The sequence below is a fragment of the Myotis brandtii genome, unplaced genomic scaffold (assembly GCF_000412655.1).
Source record: "Myotis brandtii unplaced genomic scaffold, ASM41265v1 scaffold3280, whole genome shotgun sequence".
In the NCBI taxonomy this organism is placed as follows: domain Eukaryota; kingdom Metazoa; phylum Chordata; class Mammalia; order Chiroptera; family Vespertilionidae; genus Myotis; species Myotis brandtii.
In genome coordinates this window covers 82,338-94,363 of record NW_005362627.1, presented here as the reverse complement: position 1 = coordinate 94,363, position 12,026 = coordinate 82,338, and the positions used below count along the sequence as shown (strand labels likewise).

The following is a 12,026-nucleotide window of genomic DNA, read 5'->3' as shown; positions in this document are numbered from 1 at the left end:
CATCAGTACTTCATTGACACTTCCAAAAGTACTGAATATTGAAAACATCCTAAGCAAATACTCTCAAGGTTTTATTATTATTATTATTATTTGCATAACTAATTCACTTCATTGTACTGATGGGGTGGTCATAATAATCTGGCCGGTCATAATAATCTGGCCAGTCAGTGTATATAAAGTAAAGCTCATACTTCTGCAACAAGGATGTAATTTATGCATATCTAATTAGTGTGCAAATAGACCTATATCATTATCAATACTACCATCATCATCATCTTCATTATCATCATCATCATCATCTCTACTGATGTTGAGCAACTACTATGTGTCAGGCATGTGGAAGGATCTTTCCCTCCATGCTACCTACCATTAAATTCTCTAAAAAACCCAAGTGCCTGCTCTGTTATTATCCTTATTTGGGAAAGGGGAATTCACAGCTCCATACACTTGCCAGTGGTTTCCAAACTGTTCATCAAAATGACCTGAATAAAATGCAGATGCCTGGGTCTCACCAGAAAGCTACTGAACCAGGGTATCTAATGGTGGCTAAGTGGTTAGAGCATCGGCCTGCACACGGAAGGGTCACGGGTTCAATACCCAGTCAAGGGCACATATCTGGGTTGCAGGTTCCATCCCTGGCCCCTGTGGGGGGCAACCAACTCACTCTCTCTCTCTCCTTCCCTTCTTCCCTCTCTTCCACTCTTTCTAAAAATCAATGGGAAAAATATCCTCAGGTGAGGATTAACAAAACAAAAAAAGAAAGAAAGAAGGTGTAGCTAAGCAAGCAGATACAGGACCCATATATGCTGACACACAGTCTGTACTGAGACCACAACAGAACATTAGTGATGCTGTGTTCTCTAAGAATTCTGCATAATGCAAATGGGCACGGGGTGGGGGTGGGGGTGGGGTGGAAACAGTGCTAGGGGACCCTAGATCTTGTTGAAAAAGAAAATTATGGTCTCTAAATACAGTACTACCAAGGAAAAGAGGCATCGCATCTGTGGCTGCATATTAAGCTGGCACTCCTTTGACTGAAAAAGAAAATCACTTACTATACACTCCTCAAGTAAGCAAAGCTCAAAACAGTTAGCTACACACACACACACACACAGACACTTTTCCCACCTGCTGTCTGAAGAAAATATCTACGCAATGTGCGTGCCCTATTTTAAACTAAGCTTTGAATTGCACACAAAGCATCTTTCCTGTACCTGTGCTCCTTTCTAGAGTTGAGTCTGCAAAGGGACTAGAAATACATTTCCCTTTAAGTGAGAAAAAAAACAACGAACATTTAAAAGACAGTCCAGACCTTTTATAAAAGCACTTACTTTGAAAGAACAGGACAGATTATGTATTCAAACAAGACACCTTCTAAAGAGCGTACCAAAAAGATGTCAAAGCACAGGTGCTTGCAGCGCTGGCCCTGCTGGGCATGGTGAATAGAAAGAGTAGACCCTCAACCGCGGGTCCTCCGGGCTGCTGCGTCAGGATGACGCTCACAGCAATTATTGTGCTATCACTTTTAGTTTGGAAGACTTAAGCAAGGACACAAAAGTTACAAAACCATAGGTGTCCTGTATTATATAGGGTTTGGGGTCAAGGAGAAGGAACTGACCAGGAACGTCCCGTATCAGGAGGGAGGTGTGCAGTCATGAGCAGACAGAAGCTGAGTGGATCCCCCTGAGCCCTGCTGTTTCTTTCTGGCTGATCTTGAATGACACACAGCCTCTCAGGCCTCACTTTCTACATGAGAAGTTTTAAAGATCCCTCAACTCTAATGCCCTATTCTTCCAAGCCCTGCCACCTAACACAGGCTCTGATAGAGAGAAATCTAATGAGCCATGTTCTTGTCCCTATTTCTTCCCTTCCCTTCCCTTCCCTTCCCTTCCCTTCCCTTCCCTTCCCTTCCCTCCAGCCACAAAAGGTAGTCAATTCTGGCAAAGGACCACATCTTACTTCTGCCTCCGTACTCCAGAAGCTTTTGATCAAATTCTGAGAAATGCAAAAGAACTGATTTGCTAAATTCTTTGGAATGGACGGGGATTCCAGCTCAGACAGACAGACAGACAGCCTCATTCGAATCCCTGCTCCTTACACACCAGACGCTTTGGAGCAGTGACTCAGCCCTCCATGGCTCAGTTCCCTCAGAGGTAAGGTAGGAACAACGGTCATACCCATGACTTCAGATTGTGGTGAGTAAAAAAGGAACCCACCCAGGAAAAGCATCCAACACAGATCAGGATTTGTGGGGCTGTCCCTAGAAGTTGTAGAACTTCTGAAATACGGAAAGGAGTGGACTTGGAGGGATGTCTGAGAGGAGTCGGGGAAGCCCTTCCGGGAGAGCCACCAACTGCAAGAGGCCCTTCTAATGAACTGGCAACCTTCCCTGGGGCCCGCCCGACGCCGAGTCAGCAGGAAAGATCGCTGCTCTCGTCTCCAGGGGTATTTCTGTGTGTCCATATTGACTGTAAGGCAATTAACCACAGGCCAGCAAAGCTCCCGGCTGGCATTTGGGAAGGACCATCATAGAGTGGTGTGTTTTTTTTCCAGGGATAAATACACTTTTCACAACTGTACATTCACATCACACAAGAGGAGTTGTCATGCAAAGAAAATTATCTTAAAATGGAGCACAGTCAGGTTTGGGGTTGATGAAGGTGATGGATCTCAAATGTCAGGACTGCGCTTGAAAGAATCTCTGGGCTGGGCAACCACACTAAACTCTGGACTGAGGCACATTCCATTATGAGTGGAGTGTGTTTATAATGGAATGACATGGATGGGTTCTTATAATCAGAAAAACACACTGACCTTCACACTACACAGGTGCAGCAGCATAATGACCCACCACGTGTATGCGCATCAATTCCTGGGGAAAATCCAATGAGGTTAACTCAGTGTGTATCCCAAGCAAACAGAATCAGTGACATTACCCACATGAAGAACTCGGTGCCCCCACACCCCGCCAAGATACCTGTCCTGGGCAACCAACATGTAAAAGAAAAATTACATGAGGATGATACCCACTCTAATAAATGGACAAAGTGTAGCAAGCAACATATTTTGTGTCATTCATGAATAATTTTTTTTAATCCTCACCGGAGGACATGCTTAGAGAGAGGAAGGAAGAGGGAGGGAGGGAGGGAGGGAGAGAGAGAGAGAGAGAGAGAGAGAGAGAGAGAGAACATCAATTAGTTGCCTTCCATATGTGCCCCAACCAGGGATTGAACCCACAAACCAGGTATGTGCCTTGATCAGGAATCAAATTGGCAATCCTTTGGTGCACCAACTAAGCCACTCTGGCTGGGCATGAATAATAGGATTCGGATTGTAAAATTTAACTTTAAGGAGTAAGAATCATGGGCCTACATTTTTCTTTTCTTTTCAGGAAACCAAGATTTGGTATGGTGTCTTTGGAGAGGGAAAATTCTGTGTTTGAGAAAACCAAAAAAATCCTCAAACATGCTCCACTCATAAGACCTCTTCAACCACAACGAAACTGGATCTATAGTTAAACTGCTGAAAATATCACTGACTCATCTTGGTGCCTTTCTCACTTAGAAATGTACTCCGATGTGTAAGACTGAAGACGGAGCACCATCCCCTTACGTTAGAGTCTAGCAGAGTATTACACCAAGTGGCAATCACTGGTCACAGCATTTTAGGACACAGAAACCTTGTCAAAATTTAGACCTTGAACATAGAGATGCCAGACACAGGAAAATTGCTGAAGATATCTTACCAGGGTCCTCTTAATCCAAGTATCACTTTAGTTTATGAATCTTTATTCTGATTTTATAACCTCATCTTCCTCTGAAGTTAAAGTTGCTATAAAAGTAATCAATATGGTCTTATTCCAATAAAGTAATATATGATGTAAGGTTTTCAAACCCCCAGTGAAACCTAAAGTTTTGCTGACAAATGAGTTCATGTGAGAAATGAATCAATCACAAGCTTGCACTCTGAGTGCATAGATGAGGGTCCCATCCCTGGTGTGAGCAAATTTGAAAAGGGTTGGGAGAGAGAGAGAGAGAGAGAGAGAGAGAGAATTTGACCTCCATATATTCAGATTCTGCTCTGTGCCATCTCCATGCTGGGTGCTACTTGGCTTCTCAGTGGTGAGGAAACTGCCTGGCGGTCCCTCCTTAAGGCCCCTTTCCCTGGCATGACCACTGGCCTCCCAGCAGCACCCCAGGAGGCCCAGCTCTGCTCCATTTGCTGGAGGCCCTCAGATCTTCATATGTTCACACGTGGGGCCCATGACCTCAATTACTATCCGAATATTGATAACTCCCTGATGGATGCCAAGACCCTCACTGAACATCTCCTGGGTCCCTTGTCCTCACTGCAGAGTTATTTCAGGGATTAACTGGATACACATGTGGATGTGCTTAGTAAATCTGCACAGCCATGCAGGTGTAAACATTTATTTATTTTTTAAACAAAAGCCTCATTTAAGAATTGGCTGAATGCATATTCCCAGGGCAGTACTAGGGCCCTATGGACGGGGATTCCAGCTCAGACAGACAGACAGACAGCCTCAAGGATTTAGAGAAGAAGCCACATCGAGACTGGTAGGGAGGGCGGAGATGCTGGCCCTGCCCCGTAGGTAGTGGCTGATGTTCTGAGGGATATCTCACATGCAGGGGTTTTCCCCTGAGAAATGCAGGGTCTAAACCTCAAACCAGGCTCCCCATCCCAGAGCACGAGAGCTAGGAAGAGGAGGTCACATAATAACTGACAGTGAAAAGCAGCGGAGTTTCTGTCCACCAGGGAGAGATGGAGTCCACTAGAAATACAGGCAACTGCTTAAAGGGCAAAAACACAACATTTAGTCTGCAGCCACTCACTCTGAGCTCTGGCGGAGGGAAGGTAGAGTGGAATAGAGTTGTGTGAAGAGAGTCTGGGGTTCTGGCTCTGGGGAAGGAGCTGAAGGGCAAGCGCCAGGATCCTTGTGCCAAGTCATTCTCCCATACCGTAGACACTCTTTCTTAGCTAGAGCAATCCCCTCCCTGTGGCATCAGGCTGGGGGAAAGCAACAGTCCCAACTTCTGGACTCCTTCTCACCCCACCCAGTGGAACTTATACCTTGCTGAGGGGTACAGCCAGAGGCTCTTCCAATCAGTGAGCCTAACAGGCAGCCAGCAGCCAAAGCTAGACTGAGGTGGACCTCAAGGTGCTTTGGGATTTTTGTTGACCTACCACTGGGTTCAGGGCTGGTAAAAGCCAGCCTTGGTGCATAGCTTGATCATTCATGCACAACTCAGGTGCAGCAGAGGCAACCACAAACAGTGGATCGCTTGTAGCTCCAAACAGGGTTGCTGAGGGGGAGTCACAGGAAGCATCTTATATTGGCCTGCATCAGAGTCTACCCCAAGAGGCCTAGAACCAACACACCCAGTGGCCCACTTCGGACAACAGCAGAGCAGGATCCAATAAGCTTAGCAAGCAGCATATTATATACATATACATATACATATACATATACATATACATATACATATACATATACATACATATACATATACATATACATATACATATACATATACATATACATATACATATACATATACATATACATATACATATACATATACATATACATATACATATACATATACATATACATATACATATACATATCAGCAGGCATCAAACCCTGCTGCAGTCAGCACCTGCACAGCAGTTCACACACTGCGATCAGGGTTGAGCCTTACAGTCAGCCAGCCTGAGGGTCAATCCCACACACAAACAGGCCAACGGCAAACAAAACTCAGTTATAACAGAAGGGCCAAAATAATCCACAGAGCACCCAACTCAGGTGAACAAGGACACTGCACCACTGGACCCCACAAGACACCTACTATGTTAGGCCACCCAACAAAGACTGGGAGTCATAGACGAGCTACCGAATACATAGAAACAAACACAAAGAGGCAGCCAAAAAGAAGAGTGTGTTCTAGTTGAATTGCTTTTGGGGCAGAGCAAATATTAACCATTTTAAATCATTCTTTGCTTACTGTCCACAGACAGCACAGAAGAGACATTTTGATAGCACTTCCTATGTGTCAATGAGGTAGCTGAAACAAAAACTTTGTGCATCCTGCAATAAGGAAACCAAAATTCTCTAGATGTGTTTTTATTTTTGGGAACTGATCATCTTGTTCCATAAGCACACACACACAAAAAGCTCTAAAGACTGAGAACAAATGGGAGAAACTGACTTGGGGAGGGTGTGAAGTGGTGGCTGGGGACTTGAGTTCTGCTCATCCCAGTACCTAAGCATTTAGGACCCTGGTCCAAGGCTGGACTGGAAAATATTTCCTGGTCCAGGCTGACTCTTGGAGAAAACTGAGGGAACAAAGTAGGAATTGGGGTCGTCTCTGAGTCACATTGTTGAGTAGGCAGATAGGAAAATATGAGCTGGGAAAGGCAGTTGGGGCTTGCAGGGGAGAGATGTAAGATGTGACAAACCAAAACTAGACAATGGAGGCAGCAGACCCCTATGTGAGGAGAGAAGATTTAGGGTCCCTTCAGGATGTGGTCTAACTGATGGCATAACACCTGGGTAAAGGAGCCTTATAGCTTGAAGATATATATTTTTGAGAAATAAGGGAGGGGGAAACTTACTTAGGGCACCCCAAACCCCAACGAAACGGGGCACTTGGTTGGGTTTTGGCCTGCTGATTTGCCCGTTCAGACTATATCTGAGTGTATTCCTTTTCTGCAAATAAATTCTCACCTGTTTTTGCTACTATTTATTGTCTCTTGTAGGAATTTGTTCCTATAAGAAGAGAAGACCGAAGACACAGAGTACTCTCTCTGGCCAGAGGTCACCCTGACCACTGCTGACATTTTGGTGCCCGACTCAGAACGCGCAAACCATAAGTCCTCTGGCCAGGAGGCTGGAGGGAGGGCTACTTTGTGTTTGCTTTTTGTCCAGGATCAGGAGAACGAGGCAATAACTGTACGTGATAGAAAAACGAAAGTAACTGTGAGCGCCTGGCAATGAACTAGTGCTGAAGATAGGAGCACATCTTCCCTCTGGTCTGTGGAAGCAAGCACTCTTAGGTACTCACAGAGGGTTTTCCTCCTAACATGTAAGAGCCTCACAGGGACTCCAGAATACACTTGTAATTAAACTTTGACCCATCTGGGGGGCACATAGAAGGGCTGGTCATCCAGTACTCCAGGTCCTCACGGTTGTTTTATGTAGCTGGTGAGAGAGAATAAAGCACATAAAAGGAGTGGGGATAACCAGCGGTGTCACAGCTTCCGGGAGCCCCCTCCACAAACAGCACACTTCAACGCATCACATTAAACTCCAGGAATTCCACTTGCAGTCATGACTTCCCCGTGCCCACACTCCCGGTGCACTATTTTGTTACATATGCATTGTTATGATTTAAAGTGCCTGGCCTGCCTGACTGGACTTCTTAATCTGCATTCTTGCCTTCCTCTCTGTAGAAACTGTACTTTAGGAAATGGCTGCATGTATGGCAGAAATAGGGGTAGACACTACACGTTAGAGGAATATAGGGTCCGGTTTCCTGGGAAAGAGACAGATACTCCCCCTCTCACTTGCATTCTTCATCTCTCTGGCCAGAGGTCACCCTGACCACTGCTGACATTTTGGTGCCCGACTCAGAACGCGCAAACCATAAGTCCTCTGGCCAGGAGGCTGGAGGGAGGGCTACTTTGTGTTTGCTTTTTGTCCAGGATCAGGAGAACGAGGCAATAACTGTACGTGATAGAAAAACGAAAGTAACTGTGAGCGCCTGGCAATGAACTAGTGCTGAAGATAGGAGCACATCTTCCCTCTGGTCTGTGGAAGCAAGCACTCTCAGGTGAGTGTCAGAGGGTTTTCCTCCTAACATGTAAGAGCCTCACAGGGACTCCAGAATACACTTGTAATTAAACTTTGACCCATCTGGGGGGCACATAGAAGGGCTGGTCATCCAGTACTCCAGGTCCTCACGGTTGTTTTATGTAGCTGGTGAGAGAGAATAAAGCACATAAAAGGAGTGGGGATAACCAGCGGTGTCACAGCTTCCGGGAGCCCCCTCCACAAACAGCACACTTCAACGCATCACATTAAACTCCAGGAATTCCACTTGCAGTCATGACTTCCCCGTGCCCACACTCCCGGTGCACTATTTTGTTACATATGCATTGTTATGATTTAAAGTGCCTGGCCTGCCTGACTGGACTTCTTAATCTGCATTCTTGCCTTCCTCTCTGTAGAAACTGTACTTTAGGAAATGGCTGCATGTATGGCAGAAATAGGGGTAGACACTACACGTTAGAGGAATATAGGGTCCGGTTTCCTGGGAAAGAGACAGATACTCCCCCTCTCACTTGCATTCTTCAACACTGTCAAGAGAGACATTGGCCTGATTTTCTTAATAGGCAATTCCCCATCTGCACCTGGACATGGTAGAGGCCCCATGACTTAGGAGAGCATGTTGAGGGCCTTATGCTCCATCTTTTTGTCAGACTCCTTCAAGCCCATCAGTGGAGTCCCCTCGTTTGCACTCCCCTGGGAACTAACTTCTGGGCTGCATGGGACCCAGGGCTCTTTTACTCCACCTTGGTCAGACTACCAATCCCTGAGTTTCACACCCTTAAGAGCTTCTCCAGATCTCTAGAAAAGCCTGATAGGGATAGTAAGAGATGTCCGGTTTGCAACTTTAGGGCAATCTTTGGAGTCACTCCTTGGTATAGGCTCCCCACCTTTCTTTTGAGTGAACATGGCCTCCCTCATTTCTTTAGACACTTAACATGCATGAGACCATGGAGGCCCAGAGATGAGAGTACAGGGGCATTAACTGGCTCGGAGAGGGATATGGTCTGCAGAATTGGAAAGGAATATGCTACTGGTTTAAATGCTGAAAATCCAGACTATCCCTTGGGAAATTAGATTTAAAAGATGCCTTTGTCTGTATCCTGTTAGATCCAGCTTGTCAATTTTTATTTGCCTTTGAGTAGACAGACATACAGGGGTTTCAGCAGCAACTTACTTGGACCGTCCAACTTCAAGGCTTCAGAGATAGCCCCCATCTCTTCGGGCAAGCCTTAGCAGAGGATTTAAAGAACCTATCACTAGAGGGGGTTGAATAGATCTTACAGTATGTTGATGATCTTCTAATTTGTTCTCCCACCAAAGAATTCGGGGGAAAGTATTTAAAACAGACTTTAAACTTCTTGGCAGAAGGGGATATAAAGTTTCCGAGGAAAAGGCACAACTTGTGCAACAAAAAGTAAACCTCTTAGGTCTGACCTGGACACCTGGAGAAAGAATTATATCCCAAGAAAGAATACAAGCTATCCCAGGCCCACCATGGAAGACAACTGAGGGCCTTTTTAGGAATAACAGGATACTGTACACTTTGGATCTTGGGGTATGGAGAAGAAGCCAATCCCCTATATAATGTCCTATGGGGTCATAGCATAATCTGGTAAACTTCTTGGCAGAAGGGGATATAAAGTTTCCGAGGAAAAGGCACAACTTGTGCAACAAAAAGTAAACCTCTTAGGTCTGACCTGGACACCTGGAGAAAGAATTATATCCCAAGAAAGAATACAAGCTACCCCAGGCCCAACATGCAAGACAACTGAGGGTCTTTCTAGGAATAACAGGATTCTGTACACTTTGGATCTTGGGGTATAGAGAAAAAGCCTATCCCCTGTATAATGTCCTATGGGGACATAGCATAATCTGGGAAAAAAAGAACAGAAAATGGCCTTTATAGAGCCAAAGGAAGCCTTACTGCAGGCACCTGCCCTGGGCATACCTAACGCTGAAAAGCCTTTCCATCTCTATATCACAGAGAGGGAGGAGTTAGCAATAGGAGTCTTTACCTGAACTATAGGTCCAACTAAGAGACCTGCAGGATACCTATCTAAGCAGTTGGACGCAGTGGCAAGAGGAGGGCTGCATTGTTTAAGGGTTATTATAGTGGCAGCTGTATTAATAGAAGCCCTAAAAATAATTCTAGGCCAGGAAATTATTCTATATACCTCATATCAGATTAACTCTGTCCTAAATCTCAAGGGACCTCATTGGCTAACAACCGCCTAGTGAAATATCAGCTAATACTATTAGAAAACCCACAAATAAAAGTTAGACCCTATTCCACATTAGATCCAGCAACCTTAATGCCAACCCCAGATCTGGAAATGTCCCCTGGTTGCTGTGAAATTATAGAACAACATATGCCACCTGAGAAGATCTTAAGGATGAACCTCATTTAAATCCTGGTAATATATGGTTCTTGGATGGCAGCTATATGAGTGATGGAACCCGCTATGGGGGATATGAAATTGTTCTCTTCACCAAACTATAGAAGCTAAGGCTCCACCACCTGGAACCTCAGTCCAATGGGCAGAACTGATTGCATTAACCAGGACTCTGGAATTGGGCAGGAACAAGAGATTAAACATATACACTGATTCCAAATAAGCCTTTTGGTCTGACATGCTCACGCTGCCGTCTGGAAAGAAAGAGGGTTCTTAAGAGCTAAAAATAGCCCCATAAAATATGGAACACAAATTTTAAAACTACTCGAGGCTGTACATCTCTCTAAAGAAACAGCAGTGGTCCATTGCAAAGCACACCAGAAAGGAAACCGACAGGGCAACAGATTAGCAGACCAGATTGCAAAGAATATAGCCTCAAACAAGGAAAATAAGCCCTTAATAGGGGCCTCAATGCCAACAATTATCATAGAAAGACTATCAACCCTGATATATACTCAAGATGAAATAAATTGAGCCGAGCAGAAAGGTCATAATAAAGTTAAAGGAAAATGGCACCAATTAGGAAAACTTATACATCTTCCTGAAATTATTCAATGGAAAGCCCTTAAGGGATGACATGATTCATGCCATTTTGGAAGGGATAAATTAACTCAGATATGCTCACAAATATTTACAGAAAAAGGACTAAATAAAACCATCCAGCCGTTCTGTCAGGGATGCCACCCTTGCAACATAAACAACCCACAAGGGGGCTGTCTGGACAGCCCCCACATCTTCTGGAACCTGTCCAAAGACGGGGCACATGTCCAGGAGAGGATTGGCAATTAGATTTTACCCAAATGTCCTCCTGCCTAGGGAACCTTTCCTGGATGGGTAGAGGCTTTTCCTACTCCAACAGAGAAGGCCCCAGGAGGTTGTTAAAGTGCTACTTAGGGAAATAAATCAAGGTATGGATTGCCATATTCCTTACAAAGTGACAAGGGTCCATTATTGGCCTCCCACATAGCCCAGGAGGTCGGCAAAGCTCTAGGCATAAAATGGCATCTATATTCAGCCTCGAGGCCACAGTCTTCTGGAAAAATAGAAAGAGCCAATCAGAATCTCAACAGAACAATAGCAAAGCTCTTAGGAAACTAGTCAAAACCAGCTTGACTACTATGCATTGCCCTATTGAGAATTCTGAGTCTGACCACATTATGAAAATTAAGTCCTTTTGAAACTTTATATGGAAGACCTTTCCTCTATTCATGTATCACTCTAGAGGAGGAATCTCACAAAATAGAACACGTTGTAACTTCCCTGGCCAGCTTTTAAAAGGCCATACAAGAGCTTAGATGGAAGGAACCTCCTTCCTGCACCAAGCCCCTATGAACCAGGAACATCGGTCCTAATGAACACTTGGAGGGATGGGTCTCCAGGTCCCAATTAGCCCCCATTTGGAAAGGGCCATATACTGTTGTACTTTCTACTCCAACAGCCATCAAGGTACCAGGCATTACCAGTTGGATATGTCCAACCCAGGTAAAGCCATACTCCAGCTCAGACAAGGGACAAACGATACATTTTGTCCTTTAAAACCTGGATAACAGAGCTACTTGAAGATTTAAAACTACTTTTCAAGAAGGGGGTTACCACCCTGACCAGTTTGGCTCAGTGGATAGAGCATCGGCCTACGGACTGAAGGGTCCCAGGTTCGATTCCGGTCAAGGGCATGTACCTTGGTTGCGGGCACATCCCCAGTAGGGGGTGTGCAGGAGGCA

At 45.0% G+C, this 12,026-nt stretch overlaps 1 protein-coding gene across 8 annotated transcripts in view; it reads right to left on the bottom strand.

The window, feature by feature from the left end:
- Positions 1 to 12,026, bottom strand: part of HECW1 (HECT, C2 and WW domain containing E3 ubiquitin protein ligase 1) — a 116,225-nt gene that overhangs the window by 61,632 nt on the left and 42,567 nt on the right. For 3 of the 8 annotated variants that reach the window (XM_014543556.1, XM_014543553.1, XM_014543557.1), the window contains one exon: positions 2,815 to 2,872. The exons of 4 other annotated variants lie outside the window; for them this stretch is intronic. In XM_014543556.1, coding sequence (XP_014399042.1) covers positions 2,815 to 2,841 — 27 coding nt within the window. In that variant the 5' untranslated portion in view covers positions 2,842 to 2,872. Of the gene's footprint in view, positions 1 to 2,814; positions 2,873 to 6,748; positions 6,779 to 12,026 lie in introns of those variants that run through there. One more of the 8 variants, XM_014543554.1, reaches the window with a different exon arrangement.